At 29.8% G+C, this 23,599-nt stretch overlaps 1 protein-coding gene across 1 annotated transcript; it reads left to right on the top strand.

Moving 5' to 3' along the window:
- Positions 1-13,008: 13,008 nt before the first annotated feature.
- LOC108726342 (fez family zinc finger protein 2) lies at positions 13,009-22,986 on the top strand. Its single transcript, XM_018453850.1, has 2 exons — positions 13,009-14,188; positions 22,880-22,986. The coding sequence occupies exons 1-2, from the start codon at positions 13,009-13,011 to the stop codon at positions 22,972-22,974; spliced, it is 1,275 nt and encodes a 424-aa protein (XP_018309352.1). The 3' UTR covers positions 22,975-22,986.
- Positions 22,987-23,599: the final 613 nt, after the last annotated feature.

The following is a 23,599-nucleotide window of genomic DNA, read 5'->3' as shown; positions in this document are numbered from 1 at the left end:
TAGTAGAAGGACAAAATATTTGTATTATAATCAAATTTGCCCCCGTCCACTCACTTTATTTAACTAAACTGACAATTGAAGTGTTAGTTGTGAGAGTCGCATTTTTTTTTTACGCATACTGTACATGTGTATATATATATTTATTACCATTGCGTTTGACATAATTGATTATTTTACTTAATTTAGTAATTTATTAATAAACATTTAAGAATAATATCAAATTCAATCCTTTTATAATTACGATCTGTTATATTTCTTAAGATAATAAATTATACGAATTCTGTAAGTCACGCATTCTCGATTCCACTGGTCGAATGTCAAAGACCAACTTGGTAAATCTACCAAGAACTTTCTTAAAATTAAGCAATTTCCCCGAATGATTCGGGAGAGACTGCCGAGGCGCAATGTAAACGGCATATAACCGAATGACTTAATCCGGAATACCGTTGAAATATACCAATCCCCTGATTCGTCGACTCGCAATTTATTCCTCGGTACCTCTCGTCATCGTACTGCCGCGCGCTCTCCAATTAACTTTAAATCACCCTTCTCTATGGACTCTCCTCATAACGTGAAACTTTGAAATTTCGTCCCAGTTCATCTCGATTTACGCAAGAACGTTATGTAATATAATGTCTTTATACACATTGATGTTTTTTTTATTTTGTCAAAAGTCTATCTCTTTATTTATACTATGCATTTTATATAAAAATATGATGTTAATAATATTTAAACTAATTAAATATTTAAATTATAGTTTATCTTGTGCTTGCACTAAGAGCAGTTTGTTCACTATGCAAGTATTAATAATAATAATATTAAACTATACATAGTTTAGTATACTTTATTAATACAAATTTTCAAATATATAATATTTTTTTATGAATAGCTATCTAATTCCTTTTTTTTACAAATATATTGAAACACTTGTTATATATATAATTAAATTCTACAATATACGTAATGGCATGCAATTTTGATAGATGTTTGCAATTTTTTAAACCGCGCGTAAAAGTGTGATCCTATAAACTAAGATGGCTAATATCAAAGCAGCTTACGTGACGTACTCATCAACTGAACACGAAGGGTGGTTTGTGGGATAGAGGACAAATCAAGGGGGCGTGTATTGTACCTCCTGTCATCTTCAGTGCAAGCTTTCGTTGCCCCAAATGCTAATTATATGTCAACTGTTCACGTGCCATATCACGAAAGATTGATTGTCAGAGACGAAACAATGAGAAAGAACTTACTAACTGGGGCCTTTGACTTGAAGCAAAAGCAGTTTCAAAAAGTTTTATTTTTCTCTTAATATAGATTTTCCTTTTCTCTAGTTATACACTATTAAATCTATAGTGTCAAATTTAACTTAACGTGAGTCGCCACTGCTCCTACTAAATATATCATTATTTTTTACCAAAACGATATTTAAATTTGACACTATATAATATCAAATTGACACTGTATAGAATCAAATATAACCATTGTTTTAGTATAAAATAACGATATGATTAAGTAGGAGCAGTGGCGACTCACGTTAAGTTAAATTTGACACTATAGATTTAACAGTATAGTTTTAAAGGATCGGAAAAAACCCAATTTTTCCAATTTTTCCGCGGATTTTTTCGGTTTTTTTCCCAAAGAAAAATTCATTTTGGAAAAATTCACGCGTGCTCGTAAAACCTATTACGTTTGCTTCTCGGTTTTTTCCGTAAAGAAAATAATTGCGTATAGGGTACACAGCGGGATAAGTTAACAGAAATTTTGAAATTGTATGAAAGATTGAGGTCGCATAATGTATTCAATAAAACATACAAAACATATACATAGATCGTTTGAAAAGTTTTGAGCCTCAACATGAAGATGGCATTTCTCGTCAAAACAATTTTGGTACTATAATCGTACATACTTTGAAAGATATCTGCGAAAATTGTAGCTACTTCCAGCGCTTGTTGTTGTTTGACAGTCATTTGTGCCAGTGTCAATGTCAATGTTTTTGTAAAAATGGAAAAAATCGAATATCAGCAGTCGCCATGATAAAAATGCACGAATTGCGGTTCGAATTAATTGACCATCCACCGTATTCACCATCTGATCTGGCCCCCAGCGACTTTTTTCTGTTTCCTAGGCTCAAAGTTTGGCTCGGAGGAGAACAGAAATTTTCATCGAACGAGGTCATCGCATCCGTAAACGCCTATTTTGCAAAGCAAGACGCTAAGTATTATTTGAATGGATTAAAGGGGTGGGAGCATCGCTGAAAAAAATGTTTCGACTTAAAAGGAGACTATGTGGAAAAATAAAATTGAATTTGATCGAAAAATTACTTGTTTCTATGTTAGGCTCAAAATTTTTCAGACGACCCTCGTACTATTGCACCATTAATGCAAGAATTAAAAATAGAATTCAAACATCATGTTTAATAGGTCTAGAAAATAATTTGGATTTAAATTGGATTCGTAACAAAATATTGGAAAAAAAACTACAAAGAGACATTTCAGGAGTTTATTAGACCAGTGTGGCAAACTAGAGTTAAAAATCTGTCTACTTAAGCTTTGCCATATGTTAAAGAAAGGTTAGATTAGGTTTTATTACAAAAATAGAAAGATAACTAAAAAATTTTAATAAAAGTAGTGCTACATAATTTCATAGATCGCATTAATTTTATAAAGGAATTTAGAAGTTACTTATTATGTCTTTTACATAGCAAAAACAGCAATTTTTCCATAAAAACTAATTTTTCTGGAAAAAAAAAACCGAAATTTTTTCGATTTTTTTCCAGCAATTTGAAAAAAAAGCGGCTTTTTTAAAACTATATTTAACAGTGCAATTTTTATAATTTTTCGATTATAATATAATATGGTTCTATGTCATTAAGAAATCTTAATATAAGTTTTTTTCTATGAAATTTATATAAATTGTTTGTATCTACTGCATTAATTTAAACTATATATTTCATATAAAATAATTTTAATATAAATTAAAATGATATGGAGATTAGAAGTGCCCTTAAAATAAAAATTTCCAACTGATTGTATATGATACGGTTTTATTATAAGAAATTTACATATTCCGATAATAATTGTAATGAAAATAATAAAATATATGTCCATTTAATTGAGAATCCATCTTAATTAAATGATAAATTAAATTTACAGTATTGTTAAAATAGGATCAAAGAATATAACAGAAAAGGAATTTTGCATATTGTAAAATCGAATAAGAAATTTTGCAGCGCATTTTATCTTCTTATCACTATTTAATAGTAAAGAACGATAGACATCTGAGTTCATGAGCAGATACACTAAAAGAGAACCCTACGGTGATTAATGCAGCTTGTACACGCGAAATCGCTGTCGATCCATTCTTTTATTCCATGATGTTCATACCAAGGATTCATTGATTCAAAGTATTCGAATTGCAATGCTACTGTTTGGGATCAACTATATATTAATTAGGGATACATTGGATCATAAAATTACTGGATACCGGTGTCACATTCTTTTTGGATATCCGATCGGATATCGGATATTTTCCCGGATATTCGCGGGATATCTGATGGAAAATGGTTTCCAAAAAAAGCAGCAAGAGAAAAATAACAATAATAATTTTCTGTATCTTATCAACGTGAAAAGAAAAAGAGGAAGAGAGATGAATTGTATAAGAAATTCAGCTGAATAGAATAAAATTCTGCATTAATAGCGCAAACTATCAATATAAAATTTCAACCGAATATATATATTACCGGATACTAATAATATCCGGCTATCTGGCCGGATAGTAAAAAGGTGTCGGATATCGGATATTTCCCGAATATTTAATTCGGTGCATTCCTAATTTTAATACAAGATATATATCATTGCATATTTATGAAAGAATTGTCAATTTATATTGAATTTTCTTTGCAAAGTGCATTAATAAAATGTTCATACTGTAGTTCTTTTAAAATTAATTACAATTTCTATAAAAAGATATTATAAACCGTGTGTGTGTGTGTGTGTGTGTGTGTGTGTGTATAATTCTTTTAAAATACGATGAAATATCAAAGAATTTCAAATTGAACTTTAAATAATATGACAAATATTTAATTTGCCATATTATTTGCAATTATTTTACTTTTAATTAATTTCTTTAAATCTTAAAAAAGTGTAAAAAAAGGAGCATTCATATAAAAAGAATGCCTTAATAACTGTTAACAAAAAAAGACAATGAGCAATTCTCAGACAACAGAGCATTTGTGCAAATTAGAGGACAAAATTAAAAAATATTTTACGATAATAGAAATGGTGAAGTGACGTTCAGTTGAATGTTATCTTTAATTGTTTCCTCGATTATGATAGAAAGTAAATAATCTTGAGAGAACAAAATCTTGATGATCGAAAGGGATCACAGGATAGAGAAAAGTAATTACCAGACTAACAGAAAGATCAGTAAATTTGCAAAGCCATTTCAAGTTTCTTCGAGTCCTTTCAACTTTCTTTAAGTTTGAAGCTATTCGTTCATCATCGTTAATAGTTGACGAGATGTGATTGGATTCTTCGGGTCGTTTGTAATCATATTGGTAAACTTTGTACATTTAGCGACTGCGATTTAATCTTTACATTTAGATAGATTACTTGGGTTGCCATATTATTGAATAAGCGGCTCTTAGCTTTGTGCAGTCCGTGCGTCTTTAACCAAAATTTATTTGAAATATCTGTTACAAACAGTTCGTCTTTCGATGTTAAAATGTTAAGTCGTTTAAATTATTTTTAAATATAAGATTTAAAAAAAAGAATCAATATATTTCTTAATTTTTGTTGTGTTTCTGCTTAGATTAATATCTTTGTAGAGAGACAAAAGCATCTGTTTTATAATCAAATGGTACGTAGTAAAACACTGTAATGAAGTGATTAAATCTATAAAAATGGTAGGCTACATATACTATATGTGAATGAGCGTGCTCGCGTGAATATCTAATTTATACTTTATTGAAAATTCTGAATTTTTTTTATCCTGATTGGAACATTCTTCATATATACAAAAATATATCTGCTGCACAATAGAATATTGTTATTATCTTTATTCAATTGTCATATTTTTAGCTGTAGAATAATTTTTATGTTTTATAATTTTGCTCTTGTTTTAATTTCTTTTTAGTTATACATGCGATCAAAAATTTTTTATCATTATGTTTTTTGCAGTTTTATATCCATGTTTTTAAAAAAGTATGTTTGATAAAATTCAAGAAAGGGAAGTAACGTGTTATTTGGTAACATAGCACGTTACCGTTACTGTTACCGCTACTTTGTCGTAATAAAGATTTGTTATAATAATGACTCGTTACAATAACGATTTTTGTTACAACAATGACTTTATAACTTCTTATGACGATAACGATAATGCCAGGATGAAAAAATCATTTTTTAATAATATAATAATTCATTGTTTTAGTCGTTACATAATGAGTACTTTTCACAAATAACTTTTAATTGCAAATAACAAGAGAGTTATTTCCTATCCCCGATACAATTTAATTTTCATTCTTAAAGTTTAATTGTGTGATGGGAATTATTCGTGAAAGTATATTAAGCTTCGAAAGAAACAAGTGGCCTCATTGATGATCGTATGGGATGCATCTTCTAGTGGTATTAAGAAAACAAAATGGTCTCTAGCTATGTCGGCCATACTTTGGTTGGGATTGATTTAAATTGGTAGAATTACCCGGGTGCCATGGGTCTCGGTAACGGGGAACGATACTGATTGCCACGGCCGCTCGTTAAGTACTGTAACAATTCTGATCCCCACCACAATACAGTTTGCCACCCCTCGCTTCTTGCATCCTCACGCTACTGATGATAGCCTCCACCAATCTATTCTCGTTCATCCCCTCCGTCGGCAACGATTTACTCTGTCTCTGTCAACCAAAGCGAAACAAAAAGAGGTTGGCGGAAAAGAGAGATGGATTGGTATGAGTATAGGTTCAGGTACGTACGAGAAGATACACGAAGAGAGAAAGAGTGCGAAGGAAAAGGCAGATGATAGAGCAACAAAAATGGAGGAAGAAGCGTGAGAATGGATGTGCACGAAATGGAATGAAGATGGTAGAGAAGAAGCGTGTGAATGTAAGGGGAATCGAGGATAGTGTTGGAAATGAGTAACAGAGAAAACAGCGAAAAAAAGATGGTTGATAAAATGAAAAGAAAGAATGACAATATGTGAGAGAAAAAAATGATGGGATAGAAAATACGAGCGAAAAAATTATCTGAAGGAAAAAAGTAGCAGATAATATGTGATAGAAGTGCAAAATTAACAAAAATATTATACATATACATATAACAAGTAAATAACTGAAATTAATATCCTACCCATTGTTATAACATGATTTAATAAAATAATAAATTGGACCGAATATTTAGTGTTTAATTAATGCTAATTTGATATGTTAATTTACAATTAAAACGAGACCAATTATAATTGTACTCATTAGCCATTTTGGATTGCATACATATGATTCAAGTCTAAATTATAATAAATTTTAAATAAATAATATAATAGAGTGTCAACAAAATAAAAAGTAAAAAATAATGTGTCATTCAAGTTAAAAGAATAAAAATTGATTATTGTCATTATGATAAAATTAAAAATGTAAAATGAATAAGAATCACCGCACAAAGATTGCCGTAACGCCTTGAGTTAAGAAGTGGTAAGGAGCTTATGCTATGTTTTTTTTGTGCATTGCTTACGTTATGTCTTACGGATGATTATATGTGAAGTAACGTAAGGCTCTAACATAAAATGGTATAAGGCGCTATGGCACTGCGACAATGTTCGTGTTATGACCCTAACTTGTCATATACATCACATTTGAATTTTTCCTCTTCCATATCTAGAAAACTACTTAGATGTAATATAAGTGTAAAGGTGCGATTTCATGTAGCGAAAGAAAGCTGACTTTTTATTCCCACTCCACCAAATCAAAGTAGCGTTCCAAAGCTGTTCGCTCTTCTCCTGCTTCCTTTTCATGGAGCGTATCTTCGTTGGCTTTAAGTTAACGAATACACTCATTTATGTTCGCTAGCTTTTAATTCATTTTAATAAAAATGGATTACAAAAATGGATTACGAAAATGAGAATACATCGAATGTGTAAAAGAACATACCCGTATAGTAGCAGCTGTAGCTGCAACAAAGATTCGAAGGCGACGCATAGCTGTTGCAATTGCTAATATACAATTATTATTAAAAAAGAAAAAGTGTTGGATAACACCTATTTCCAAAAATCGCAGCGAACATGGCTTTTTCTTTGCTTCGTTTCTAAAATTAATCTTGGACATAATCCATGAATATAACATAACATGTCATATATTCAAGCGATGTTCGCTATTAGTTGAACAATATTGAACTTTGAGCGTAACGAAAATTTTTTCGCTGTATACGAAAATTGATGGAATGGGGATAAAAAGCCAGCTTTCTTTCGCATGAAATTGCTCCTTAAGGCCATAAAGGAATATATGATACATTTTCATAGTTTATAACAAGATGACTGTAACTGATTCATTCCATTACAAACCATCAAAGATATAGATATTATTAACGTCTTATTCTATAAAAAATTTTACATAATTCATACAAAAATTTATTTGGAATCTGGCATTAGTTATAGTCGTTTATACAATGGTGACTTTCTTTATATAGATTTAATACAATTCTTAATATACTTATATTACATCTAAATAGATGGAAATCATAAAATCTTAATCTTTAAACAGCATATGGAAGAGAAAATGAGATCCGAATGATATATTAAAATAACCAGTTATTTATTTTATACTTTTAATTTTATCATAATGTAGATGTTCAATTTTTATGTTTTAACCTCTGACATGCTATTTTTTTACTTTTTTATTGCGTAGCTCCATTGTGTTGTTTATTTAAGCTTGATTAATAATATACTTAATATAGGATTTATTATCTGATTTAGATTTGACTTATGTATGATTAAAAGAAGCTAACAATAAATGCAATCGAAAATAGTCTCGCTTTAATTGTAAATTGACATTAAATTAGCACATATTAATTCTATACCAAATATTCGCCTATCTTTGGCTGAATTTATCAGTTTATTAGGTAGATGTACAACAAAGTTTATTAGGTAGATGTACATAAGTTGAAGAAAGATAATAGAAAAGATATGTAATATGAGGTCTGTTTTCTGTGGCTGAACTAGTGTACACTTTTGGAACTTAAAGTGAGATAGATATATATTTGATATTTGTCGAAAGCGAGAAAGAGAATTCTAGAACAGTCTAGTGCAGGAACAGAAAACACACCAAGAATTATAAGTACCTATAGAGAAAAGAAAGGGCATTGAAGAAACAAATGACAAGAATTATGAAAGGAAGAATGAAAGAATGAAGTTAGCGCAGAAATAAGAGTATCAACAGAGAAACGAAAAATAAAGAGAAAGATTCAATAAGGCGGCAGCAAAAGTAAGGTTTTCATACAGCACACTTTATCCCAGAGATCTTTCTGAAAAACGTTTTCAAAACGTTGGGACGTTCATCAGAACGTTAGTACGTTCTCAGAACGTCTTGTAAAACGTCTCTTGGAGATTTGTTATATACTATATGGGATATAATTAAACAAAAAAGGAAATGTTTGAAGAAGGAAAAAAGAAAGAGAAGAGAGAAAGAGGAAAAGGAGAATAGAAGATGTCCGGTAAAGACCGTAACAACTTAAGGATAGATTCTTGACATTATTTTGAAATGAAAATTCTGTATCAATATGTCAAAGCTATAACAGTTTTTGAAATATAAGCACTTAAAGTTAGCCTATCATATCGACTAAGTTTGCGCGTTTATCAAGTATGCTTGGCATTTTGCGTGCAAATTTTAGATGATATGATTCACTAACTTCAACTCTTTATTGTCACACTTGGTCAAAATGATCCGAGCTGTATAACTTGAAGGCGTAGGTCATCATCAAGCTTTATGCGCCATCTGTAGAAAATTTGAAGATACCTCTGTCGATTAAAGCTATTAACCTATTAAAAACCGTGTCAGCACATGTGTGGCAACTTTTCAAAGAGAATCATGGGTCAGTGTGACTTCACAATATGTGACAAAAGCGTAGTCAATCAACAAAAACATTTTTTTTTGTTTCAGGGACCTTTGATGAAAAAATGTAAGTATTAAAGCTCCTTATTTTACGTGTATACCGGGTACACGGATTAAATGTGTTATTTATTCATATTGCTGACGTCCGATGTGCGATGATCATCGGGTTTATTTGTGTAATGACTGTGGTGGAATTGAAATAAGGTACTTAAATAAAATGAGAATAAGTCAAAAGAAAATTAGTTACTATCTGTATTGTTCCTACATTATTTTTACAATAAATAAATTTCTTCCTTAGAATTGCACGTTTTTTGTACTAAAAAATAAACCATCTACAGATGTCGAAAAATAAATATCTTTCTTAAATCCTTATATCCCAGTATTTTTCCGATCCAATTAAACTGTTAGTTTTTAAACAGCAACTATTTGAAATTTGATTTGTATCAAACTGATCCAGTGTGATAAATGTGATTGAAAAAGGGAATACATATGACAACGAAAAATTATGTCTGTAAATAAAAAACTATTAACATCATTGACATTTTGGTATTAAGATTTTATTCAAAAATCTCAGAAATCTATTCTTAAGTGTCCATCGTTACAACCTTTATTCTATATAATACAGTATATATATTTCTTTTAATAATAAAAGAAAAAAATATTTATTTATTAATAAGGTATAATAAAAATATAATGAGATATGAATTAATTAGGTCATAAAATTTATTTAAGAAATATAACAAAATGTTAATGCAAATTGCTGAAATATGACAAAATATCCCCTACAGCACAAAAGTTGCAGCTACAATGTTGCAACATTGCAACAATATTGCATGTTGTAGCAATATTGCAACGATATTGCTGCACGTTCTGTACTGTATGGGATATATAAAAATCAAAGCAAAGTAAAAATTAAGTAATTATTAAACGTAAATTGCAACACTATCATATTTCAGTAAAAATTAAAATTAGAAAGATAATATGAAAGAAAAATGGAATGAAGGAAAGTGCGAAAGATGATGTAAAGTGGTACATACAAGAAATGATAACTGCTTCGAGTTTGCCAATTAGAATTGCTTGAAGAGAAAACTTTCGTGGTACGTAATCGCGTTTTTTTGTCAGTGGTGCACTCCGGTCGACAGTTGAGCCCCTCCATGGCGTTGCGACACGCTGCGCTGTCTACATCGACACTTTTCTACAGGCCACAGAGGCGGGTTTCGAGGCCAGTTGTGTGACAATACCATTTTCCCTATTAGAATCTTGCTTCTCATGCCAGCCGTAGCTTTTCCTATCAGGCTGTCTCGATTATTATTAGGGTTGCTTTCAATTGAGGGGCAATCCAAAGGTGCCCGACGATAGGCGGAGCCTGCAAAAGCCTATTGCGCGCATGTTCCAGTATAAGAGAATTTCCAGTATATAATTTTAAATTTTTTTTCATCCTTACTCCTTTGAGTTTTTTAAAAACTTCCGGCAGAACATAAAATAAAGAGAAAATTGTAACATACTTCTGTTGAATATTGCAATAAGAGAAAAATTTTTGAAAAGTTATAATAAATTATTAATTTCACAGAAAACAGTGAATTGTAAAAACAAAATATCAAAAAATATAAATTTTTTAAAAATTATTAACAAAAAAGCGGTTTCTTTAAAAAATTATTAATAGAAAAGATTTAAAAAACAATGTCTTTGTACTATATATACAATATTAAAAACTATCCCAAACCCTCCCCTCCTTGCGTAATGACAGTCCACGCGAAGCGAGGTTTACCCTATCTTCTCCCTTGTCTGGGGGCGTTCGACTTTCCACGCGAAGCGAGATCCACCCCACATCCACCCTATCTAAGGACGTTCAAATTTTCACACGAAGTGAGATCTGCCTCCCTGCCAAGAGGAACTCGACTTTCCACGCGAAGCGGGATCCACCCCGTTTCCCTCCCTGCTTAGTGACGACCGACTTTCTCCTAGATAGCGAGAGATGGAGTGAACCTTGCAGGACCTTGCTTCACGTGGAAAGTCATATGCCCCGCAGCAAGGAGAGAGTTGGGATGAATTTCTCTTCGCGTAGATAGTCGTATGTCCGTCAATATATAGCAGAAATAAGACATTTTTTTAAACTTTATTTGTTAATAACTTTTGAACCAATAATGACCGTCACCTGAAACCTTTTGAAGATCACTTAGGCTTATGACCTTGACAACATATGTCAAGATTAAAGTCATCGGCGCGAAGTTAAATAAATTCTTTTTAAATTATTATTGTAAATGAACACACACACAGTTAATGAATATGAATATTAAATTAATGTTGAATTAATGATAAATAAATGTTCTTTTAAATTATTATTGTAAATTAATAACACAGGCGCACAAAATTTAATGTTTCATCCGGTGATTAGGTGACATTGGGTTCAGTTTCAGAACAAAATACATAAGAATATCATAGTCTAATCGGTCTAATTTCAGGATCAAACCTTAAATTCTTTTGTGTGCTTACGTAATTAATATTTATAATATAAATGCTATTAATATCGACTAAATGTTAAATAAATGTTTTTGGGATTACGATTTGAAATAAATAATTAATGTAAAATGAATATAAAATTAATGTTGCGTAAATATTAAATAAATGATTTTTCATATTATTATTAAAAATTAATTATGAATATAATATAAATATTAAGTTAATGTTGAATAAATGTTAAATAAATGTTTTTTAAAATTATTATTATAAATTAATTATTAATGTAATATAAATGTTAAATAAATTTTTTTTCAAATCACTACTACAAATAAATTATTAATGTAATATAAACATTAAATAAGCGTTTAATAAAAGTTAATTTTTTTAATCATTATTTCAAATGAATAGTTAAGATAAAATAAATATTTGATAAATATTATTTTTACAGTAAATTATGCAATGTATAACGAAAAATAAAGATTTGAAAAACATTTTAAAAACATTGATCAATACATTATACACTATCTACATCAAACAGTTCGATGTGTACTAGCTGTTAAATTCGTGCAAATTTTATTTATGTAATCCATTATATTAACTTTTACACCTTGTTTTTTCTTGTTAAAATCTTTAATTATTTTTCACTTTGTTATTTAAATAGTCGAAAAATTTTATGCATAATGAGTTGACAATCATTTTGACCAACTTTTCTTCTAACGTTTGGCGAATGAATTAATGACTTCGACTAGATGTGTTAACTATTGTAAGATTTGCGTTAATAATTTGATTGGGATAATTATATAATATATTGAAAAAGGCCTAACCAAGGATTGAAACATTTATATTTTATTTGATTAAATAAACATTAACTTTATAGTCGCTAATAACTTGTGTTGGCTCTAAAAGTCTTTTTTATTATATTGATATTCACTTGCACTTGAGCTTGAATTTAATTTGTTAAAAAACATTTTCTGCTGATTGGGATGATTATGAAACATTTTTCTCAGAAATGCTTACTTTTCAAGAAGATATTAAAGAGGTTCGGGACTTTTTGTACATCCTGTAGATGAAATATGAACAAAACAGTATCAAGTCAGATTCAATCCTATTTTTCTGGATATCTTGAAAATTCACCTTATTATACGGTTAATAATATTTTTTTAATATTTCTTTATTATCATAGCGTGGTTGACAAATATTAAATATTTTTACTAATATTGAATTTTATTTATGATTTAATTATATCACACTTTTAATATAAGAATTTTAACATTCTGAACAAAAAGTGCCTTCCTCATGCAAAAGACTCACAAGATATTCAAATCCCGACAGAAGTCATTCAGTATAGGCGATTTCAAGTATAAGGAATATCCTCCTGAATCTTACATAATTTATTATAAAAATCCTGATATTCTGAAAAACCATTTCACGATCAATATTTTCATTACAGATCTACGATGCAACCATTTGCAGCGGGTAACACAATGGCGACCGAGACACCAAGTCTGTCACCTGAGAGGGTAACTTCACCAACGCCTTGCCGAAATCTTACATTTTCCATTGCAAAGATTATGGAACCGGACAAACGACTGACCGAGCAAAGCGCTAATCCGGTGCCTCCACCGCCAGCAATGCCAGCGACAACGACGACAACGATTCTTCAGCTGCCAAATATTTCTTCCCCATCGTACTCGGCGCATTTGAAGTCGGCGTTTGAGAAGTATGTACCGACCTTGAGGCATCAAGATCTACTCCAGCATTATCCCGTATTATCTAAATATTATCCATTGTACTATCCGAATCCCTTGCTGAGGGCGTTCCCAGGCCCTCCCGCTTCGACCCCATCGATCACTCAGAGTTCGCCACCTCCCACGACTATTCAAGAGGCTTCTTCGAGATTGAATCTAACCAGCATATCACCAGAAAACCAGCGGGGCAAGAAGAGCCCAGCGCCGCGCAGTGACCTTGGTACTGCGAATAAGCAAAAGACTTTCACTTGTCCAGAATGCGGCAAGGTGTTCAATGCACATTATAATTTAACTAGACACATGCCAGTGCATACGGGAGCCCGACCATTTGTCTGCAAAATTTGTGGTAAAGGTTTCCGTCAAGCCAGCACTCTTTGCCGACATAAGATCATCCACACTGCTGAAAAGCCGCACAAGTGCGTGACATGCGGCAAAGCTTTCAATCGTAGTTCTACTCTCAATACCCATACACGTATACATGCCAATTTCAAGCCGTTTGTCTGCGAGTTTTGCGGCAAGGGTTTTCACCAAAAGGGTAACTATAAAAACCACAAGCTCACACATAGTGGCGAGAAAGCGTACAAGTGCAACATATGCAATAAAGCGTTTCATCAAATCTATAATCTGACATTCCATATGCACACACACAATGACAAGAAACCGTTTTCCTGCAAGATCTGTGGCAAAGGCTTTTGTAGAAACTTTGACCTCAAGAAACACATGCGGAAACTGCATGACACGAGTTCGCCAGTGCTTAGCGGATTGGATGCCTCGGGCCAGAGTCATAATCAACAATCGAGCTTTTCCTCAGTATATCACGGCCCGGAACATTCTATCGTCAGTCCATTTATACTTCCTCCACCTGGATCCACCAGTTATCACTCTTTGAGTAAGATGTTGTGACAAAGCGAGAATATGCACTATTCCAGGAAAACTCAATATCCGCTCATTCTTGGCTCACCTTGTTACTCAAATGATATAGGTCAGTTGGCGCAAACATCTAAGTGAAGAGTTAAAAGAGCGCCTTGTTCAATTTCTTACTTGTTCAACTTCTTACTTCGGAAGAGTATTTTCCAACTTAATTACAAAATTAACTGAAATAGATCTAGAAGTATTAAACACAAATAAGGGAGAAGAAAGCTATTTTCAATCAAAGTGAGTCTTGGTGTTTAGCGGATATAATATTCATATGTGAATGTACAAATACAATTATCTATATCAGTTCTATAGACTACGCAAATTCGGTTTGTCTGCTGAAATAATTTTACAATTAAATTGAGATAGTTGATTTAATAACAATATCACCATCATCTTAAAAACCTGTAAATAACATATTGGAAAAAGTATCACCTCAACCAGGATTCGGCTCCTGAATTTAAAGTGTCCTCCTAATTTGACTGCCAAGATATGTGATAATATTAATCGCAATAACCAATATATGGCATATATGAAAGAACGTCTTTTTCAGACGACGTATAATAAACAATATTAAGTGAACAATATTAAATGATTATTGCGATTAATATTATCCCTCGGTGATTAAATTGAAAGGACTTCTTTACGGAATTTGAGATCCGAGTTAAAATTTCGGCTGAGGTGATATTTTTTGCAATAGTAGCATCAATTGTTATTAAATCGACGTTATTAAATCAATTAATTTAATGTAAAGTTACTATTTCAATTTGTGATTGTATTTCAAATCCGATAAACCGAGTTGGCGCGTCTATAAAACTGATAATTGTTTTTTTATATTCATATACGAATGTTATTAATCATTAACATTTTTATTGAACTGCTATCAATTTGGCTCATGTAGTATTTTTTATTTAGTATTTGGAATGTAGAATCACATAAAAAAGAAATTATATATGCTGAATGAATTATGCAAAGTGAATCATTATTTTTCAACAAAAATAAATCGGAAAATCTGTAAATCCTCATATAAACAATAAATTGAGTAAACACCATCAATTTTGTCCTTTTTTCGTCCTTATCGTGATATCAAGAGAAAAAATTAATTTTTTATTGAATATAAAGTATCCTTCATATAAATCTTATACTGAATAATGGATAAATAAAACAGATGATATTTTATTATTTTCTCTAAATAAAATTTTATCTTATTTTATTTTCAAACTAATTTTTAGTTTTCCGTTTTCCACACATGCATTTCGAGGGAATATGAGAAAAGCAATATGATTGAAGAAAGTGTTCAATCACAGTGAGAGCTGCTAAAAAAGAACGTTATTAGAATTTTTCTGAATTTTTACGTTAATATATCAACTATTATATACGGATTGTTTTTTGATAATTTAATATAAGTTATATTTTATTTTTTTAAGTGAAACTATCTTATTCAATAATATAAACAATTTTTTAGCTATTCAATAAATATATTGTTCACAAAAGTGAACATCATCTTTCTCTTTAAAAAAAGAGGTGATAAAATAAATATATTTTTTACACCATGTACACTTTATGAAATGCTTTTTGAGCATAAAATGCAAATGTTTCTTTTAAAATCACTATAAGAAGGACGAAAAACAAATCAAAATTGATAGTACTCATTCAATTTCTGTAAATATATCTGTAAATCCTCAATTTTATATGAGGATTTACAGATATACTAATTTTCACTGAAAAATAATTCACCATAACTTTGAATAATTCATTCAGCACATAATTCCTTTTCTACGTGATTCTACATTTTATATACTAAATAAAAAATACTATATGAGCCAAATTGGAGGCGGCCCAATGAAAAGTGATAAATAGCAAGACCCACTTTGACCGAAAATGGCTTCTTTCTCTCTTAAAATTAGTTACAAAAATGAGCTGAAAGGTACATTCCCGACGTATCTTGCTGAAAATGTATAAAACATTAAAAAAGTAAAATTTGCAGATAAGATTTTTAAATGTTACTGATGTTTCAATGCAACAAAAAGTAACATTAATGATTTGTTTTACAGGCTTTAATACCTGATTGCTCATCTTTATAATTAAAGTTGAATCAAAACAAAACGAATGACTCAAATGAATTTGTCATTTTATCTTCTTATTTTCTATAAGGTAACCGGACTCTACGTGCTTCTACTGAGCTTTGCGGTTTTTTCTAATTTTGTGCTGAGTTCAATATTAAAAATTAATAGTCATATTTAAAAGAGGAATATTTCTGAATCTTAATAAAAAATATAATATATTCAAATATTTATGTTAGAGTTGCAACGAATATTCGACAGCTATTTGGTGTTCTGTCTATTCGGTAATAGTTTTACTATTCGGCCGAACATTGAATGGTCTTGGCAGAACATTGAATAATTTTAATCGTAATAAATAATAGGAAATTAATAAGAATAAAAATAAAATAATAGGAAATAAAAAATTTAATTTAAATTAAAGTATTAAATGAAACACATTTAACGGCATATAGATGATATCTTCTTTTTGTAAAAGCTGTAGTGTGCAATCTTCACGCTTTTTTTTGTAAGCGCAAAACGGAACGCACCCTAAATAAACGGACGAATCTGCCACAACATGCATACGTGCACGGTGATGCGAAAGACACGGTCAGAAATGTCACGCGCCCACATTGTTTCTGTTGATTTAAAATTTGTGCCGAATATTTGCTGAATATTCGGTTATTGGGCACGTAACTTTGCCGATCATTCGATTAGGTAACAAATATATTATTCGATGCATCTCTAATTTATATAGGTGTAATGAAGATTAAAAAAAGTAGCATTCCGCTCATTCTGGATACGTATGTACTCAATATGACCTAAGTATATGTTTCTCTCATTTTCGTAAAAGAATGTTAGAAAAGTGAAAAATAAAATAATCCAATGTTACTTTTATAAGATTATTAACATTGTTTATACATTGATTAAAACATGTTTATTGACATATACTACGTTATTGACATATATTACTTTTTAATCATGAATTCTAATTTACGTGATTAGCAGTTAAATTAGAATTGATAATCTAGGACAATAAAAGTGTTAAAAACCGTTACAATCAATATGTATACGCAGTATGTCTAGGTTGGCCATATTGGTTCTATCGTACAAAGAGTTTCCTTCCTTTGATTATAAATAAAACGTTGTGACAAAAATATAAATTAAGTGGATATAGCGTTATAAAGTATGGATATAGAGCTACAATAATATAAATTACTGAAATTAATAACCATCTTTTGGTAGTTACTTACAGGATACGATTACTTATCTATATACGAAATATTACATCACGACTACAATATTCTGCATTTTGCTTTATTGATAATAATAAAATGAACAAATCGAGCAAGAAATTGATACAATCGAATCAGACGGACAACCTGCACAAACTACTGCTATCTATTGAATTAATTGTTTTTATTACCTACAAACAGCGAATAAGGCATTTTGAGTACACATTCATATTGAGTCCAGTTACCTTTATCGTTCAGAAGTTCAAGAAGAAAGAACACTTGTGATTTTCTTACGAAAAGTTATTAAAAGAAATCTTTAAAATTTTGAAAAAATTTATGGGAATGGAGGATATCATGAAAAAAATTTTGTCTGTTCTTTCCTTTTTTTTGTAAATTCTTTAATATTATCCAAGTAGAACAAAAGTGTTGAGAAACTGTTGAAAAAACGTTTTTCCGTAACGTTGAGTAGTTATAAGTATCCGTGTAGGAAACATTAAAAATAACGATTAATTAAAACCACTATATAAAACCACTATATAAAACTATTTTAAAACGGTTTTTTACCCCCTCTTTCCCAGTAAAATATTTTTTATATATAATTAATCCAGTTTTATTGCTAAAATAAATTTTATCTATCAATTAATATCACACATTCCTCAATACACATAAAATAATAATAAAAAGAAGTTTATTTGGGGAAAGAAATTCGACTGTTTCTCAAAACGATTATCCATCCAAGTAGTCCGTATCCAAGCGTTGCTTAACTTTTATGATCGTACGGGAGCCAAAGTAATCTTAAACGGTTTTAAAATAAAGCGCTAATTATTACTAAACGTTTTATAAACATTGCTGTTTTACTTTAGCATAGTTAAAAAACATTTTATAAAAATAACCTTTTATGTAAAATATCTATTATTGTGAAAAATCACTGCACCTTTTTTTTAAAGCACATTTTAAGGCTTACAAAGGAATCTCGTAAATTATCAAATCCTAATTTTAATAAAACTTTGTATACTTACAGTTTACACTTATAGTTTACACTTATAGTTTACAAATAGATGAATTTAGAAAATATCTATAGCGGTAAATAAACGATTTTGAGAGGTGAAATTCTATTCCTTATAATACGTAAAGCGATTGTTATATCTCAACTGATTAATATCAAAACTATTAAAGATATCAAAAATATCTAATATGAAAGTTTTATAATGAATTTACCTCTATCTAAGTAATAACATAAAAAAATAATTTCTTTAAATTTATATTTTTAAAATTATATTTAAAAAATATTAATGTCTTACATAAATAGATGTAATTTTATTATGAAACCTCTTGTATTAGACATTTTTTCATATCTGATATAGATATTTTTTGTATTAAACGTTTTTGTATTACATATTTTTTGATATCTCGAATAGATTTCGAGATATAACGAAAAAAGCTAAGAACTTTATGTATAAAAGGGATTTCATCCTTCAAAAATCATTTATGCTATTGAAATTTTTTAAATTTATCTATTTAAATAAATATAAAACTGTAAGTATACAAAGCTTCATTAAAATCAGAATTTGACATTTCGCGAGATTTCCTAGTCAGGAAGCCTACCTTGAAATACTTTTTTATTAATTTTTATCCGATTATGTTTTATCAAGTTACAGCTCTTCAAAATAAAAAAAAATATTGAAGACATACCAATTTTTAATTTTATATAATTTAGAAACAAAATGTCATCAAGAAACGATATCAAAAACATTAATAAAATTTACCGTATCTTTCCTTATTAAAATGCATTTTTCAAAACTATGATTTTTTTCCACCTCGAGATACTTAACTTTTCATGAAATGCGAGAAAATCGCAAGTGTTCTCGAATATATGAATAGCAAAGAGTCGAGAATATGTCTTATATATCTAGTTACTTATATGTTGAGAAAAAAGTATTTCTATAATTTTATATTTTTATAACAAAGTTAGTCTTTCAAATTTATATAAAAATATCGTAACAAAATTGATTTTGCATATTTTTATAATATCCACTGTTAAACAAATTTTTAATTGAATTTACATTAACACTACATTTTATCAATTCATGATGTAAATAGAAATATAATTGTCAAACTTTCGACTGTGGATTGAAAGTGTTGTAACATTCTGGACGATACTTGTCGACGATATGGGCGACATGTAATTCTGTGAAATATTCACGAAGTGTATTGGATATTACAAATAATTCACAGCGTAAAATCAACCATATCACAAAGATAAATCAATAGGACACAGATATCCTATTAGTCTCTTCACGAATTGGGAAGCGATTTTCATGATCGATTATGAACGTTAATGGTTGCATCAATGGATTCCTGCAGGCTAATGTAAATATTTGTAAATATTTGTATGTGCAAAGCAAATACGTTACGCATAACGGTGGAAGGGAATGAGAGTTATTAGTAAAGTGATCTGTAATTAGGGTTGTCTCAACAGGGAGACCTGATAGAGAGCCATGAAAATACGATGAAATCGTTCAAAAGGCTTATTTAAAATTCGTCCAGATTTCACAGAATACTTACCTTTGAGTTCCGTTATGTATTAAATGTACTATTGCAGAAATAAAAATTTAGAATGAATACAGGATAATTATAAAGTCCCACCCTACCCCCTGGATATTGCAAAAGGCGTCAGATATAGAAAAAAAATGGCAGAACATAGATTTTTATGCAGCTTTTTTAGGCAAAAAAATGTCTTTAATTCTTTCAAAAAAGCAAGAAGCGAGAGGTAACTTAAAAATTTTTAATGAGAAAGAGGTCAAGTTGTACACCTCGTTTTAAAGGTTTAGTTAAAAGAAAAATTATTGCGCATATCGTCATTACGATGCTTTTTTTTAAAAGTTACAAGAATTCGGGTTTCAAAAATAGCTTTTATGTTTCAAAATAACTTTTATTCTAAAGTATATTTTGGCAAAGTTATAGGAAAACGAAGTTGGTAGCAAAATGTTGCTCTTATTGTATACTCTTAAGGGGATGCTGGAGCGATGGCCGAACTTGATCGATGTTGATAAAACAGATTTTGAATTCCAAATAAAATATATTATATTATGTATATTAAGAAAACATTACATACATTAAATAAAACATTACGTACATTAAGTAAACCATTAAGTAAAACGTTACGTACATTTCTTGTTTTACTATATCCTATATATCGCATGAATGGGAGGTTATACATATATACTCAAATCTTATTTATACTTTTCCTGTCATTTCTCTTGTAAGCTTCGAAATCATAATTTGAACGTCTCATGATATTTTTATAGAATATTCAAATGTGGGAAAGTATTTTTTGTTTAGATACATACTTAAATACATTTTTATATATGTGAAAAAATAACCTAACATAGTAACAGGAAACTGTAATTTACAATTTTTGGGGGATTTTCATACACGTTTGTACTTTTTCAAAGCTATTTGCGTTTTTTCTTTTATTCTCTAGAAGGATATTTTTATTTTGTATAAAGAAAATGAAATGATTGGAAAAATACAGAATGAGCGTTCCGTTGGTTACTACAGCATTCCCTTAATGTTTTTTGCAAATGTCTTCATTGCGAGACAATACATACAATTTTTATATAAAACGAATGTTGTTACGAGTTCAGAATAATAAAACTGAAATATTTTAATTTTTCGACATAAATTCGATCGGTTTGGATTGCATTATTATTTATACTTTAATAATGAAAAAAATTTTTTAATCTGTAAAAATAATTAGAAAAATAATTGAAAAATAATCGCATTCGGTCGATAAAACAGATGATTGTGATCCCTTTAATCCGCAAACACGCAATAGAGTAGTAAGCCTTAAGCTTTAAGAAATTAATCAATCACAGTCAAATGAGAAGAATAATCGACTATGATTAGTCAATTTCTTAAGACTTAAGGCTTACTACTCTATTGTGTTTGCGGACTTAAGGGAATGCTGATATGACAGCCGATGTCAACAGACTTTCTTAATTTCAAATTAAATATGTCAGTAACAGATGGTATCTATAATTCATTTCTTACATTATCGTTCTGCTTCACACATAAACGCATTTGTTCTTATATATAACATATATTACAGCGCAATTTCTTATAAGATCCCACAGAACATATACTATAAAATCCGGCACCTATTGCTAAGCACAATTACTTCTCTTTACGACTCTGAATCTTTACTAAGCTATACACGTAATTTGTAGTTGAATATGAAGCTTCCCTTGGAAATTTACTTTAAATAAAATTAAGGTTTTTAAAAGTAATTAACTTGAAAAATTTTAAAGCAATTTAAAGTATATAAAATGTTAATCCAAAATAACCTAAGATCTTCAAGGTATTTCAAAGCTGATTTTAATATAATCTTTTAACAACCAAAGGTTTTGTTATTTCCATTGCATATGAAATGTTTAAAGTGCTTTTAAGTTTTAAAGTAAGATTAACTTGACATAAAGTTTACCCGCGAACATAGTACGCAACACCGCCATTAGAAGGACGCGGCGGTGCTACATTTTCTCACATAAGTAAGTATTTCTCTATAAGTAAGATCCATACAGGATAGAATAAAAGGCACAATGTTATGAGATTTTTTTATTCATATGTTCTAATGAAATAATATTTTGATGGCGAGCTCCTTAAAATAAAGGGGCTTGTCTTGAACGTTTAAACAAATTCATGATCTAATAATTATGATCTTACAGAAAAACTTGAAAATTGTTAACATTATTTTTTATAATTTCTTAAGTTTCTTTAGTTTCTTTTAATTTTTCCTTATATAAAGTTACTTTAAATAAAAGTTTGAATATTTGCATTCGAAATATTTGCATTTCACTTTCACACTAAATCAATATACAGGAAGTTTAATATGCACTAGTGCAAATATTTAGGCTTCTGAACTTAATTCTAATAATTCACATATGTTCATTTTTTATTTTTCATCTAGTCTTCATTCAGCTTTGTCTTCATTTCCAGTATATAATATGCATGAGCTTTTCACGAAGTAAATGTTTCATTAGTTGACAACATTGATCGCTATATTAAAATAAAAGGAGATAAAAAATCTATAATTGCTTTATTTTTTCTGCTTTGGACACAAAATACATCAAATACATTAACACATGTGTGTCTTAATGGTGAAAAAGGAATTTCAATTTTGTAAAACTAATACGAAGTAAAGTGTGGAATAAAAAACTTTTGTCGGTAAAACAAACGAGCCAGCATTCCCTTAAGAGATATTTTGGATTTTATCATTAGACATTTTTTTGCTTTATTTTATTTTATAACTTTAAGAGGACCTTGAAGTTATCTTTTACTAACTAAACGCAATAATTTTTGTATAACAATTACTTCTTTCCTCTTTTACAGATTCGATGATCCTTCTCCAGGATTTAAGTATGTGCATTAATACTGTGTCTGTGAGGTGGAGTTTATCGAGAACAAAAAATAAGTGTTTAAATTGAAATCTTCTTTATTATTTCTTGGTCCAATATGGCGTCAGAGCTGTTAATATCGTAACAACATTTGCTTTATATAAAAGCTTTGCAATCTGTATTTACGAAATTGTGTGTAGTCCATAGACTAGTAGTTTAAAAGAATAAACACGTGGAGTTCTTAGAGTTAAACTTAGATGTCTAATTAAAACGTTATTGTTCTACAAAGATTTATGTATATGTGTGCGTGAGGTATAAATGTAATAGTATATAAAGATATAGATATATCAATGTGTCGCGTTTTATCCGTAAAACAGCGATCTTGTCGGAATTTGGACTTGACTTTAGGATCCCCTTAAATCCCTCTGAATCTCCTTTGAAAAACTTAATAATAGAATTTAAAAAATGATGTTAATCATATATAATAAGAGCAACATTTTGCCACCAAATTCGTTTCTGTATGACTCCCAAATTAAGTAAAAAAATTTTATACCAGGACTACTTTTGAACTTCTGAAAAAATGTTTTGTAATTATTAACGAATTTGGTTGGACACACTATTGCATCTTAACCGTTGTATATTGATTTAATCCGACAATGATTGTAAATGTGAAATGCAAATATTTTGAATTATAAAATACATACTTTACCTAACA

Source organism: Mycetomoellerius zeteki, unplaced genomic scaffold (assembly GCF_001594055.1).
Source record: "Mycetomoellerius zeteki isolate Tzet28-1 unplaced genomic scaffold, Tzet1.0 scaffold111, whole genome shotgun sequence".
In the NCBI taxonomy this organism is placed as follows: Eukaryota; Metazoa; Arthropoda; class Insecta; order Hymenoptera; family Formicidae; genus Mycetomoellerius; species Mycetomoellerius zeteki.
This window is presented reverse-complemented; position numbering and strand designations above follow the sequence as displayed.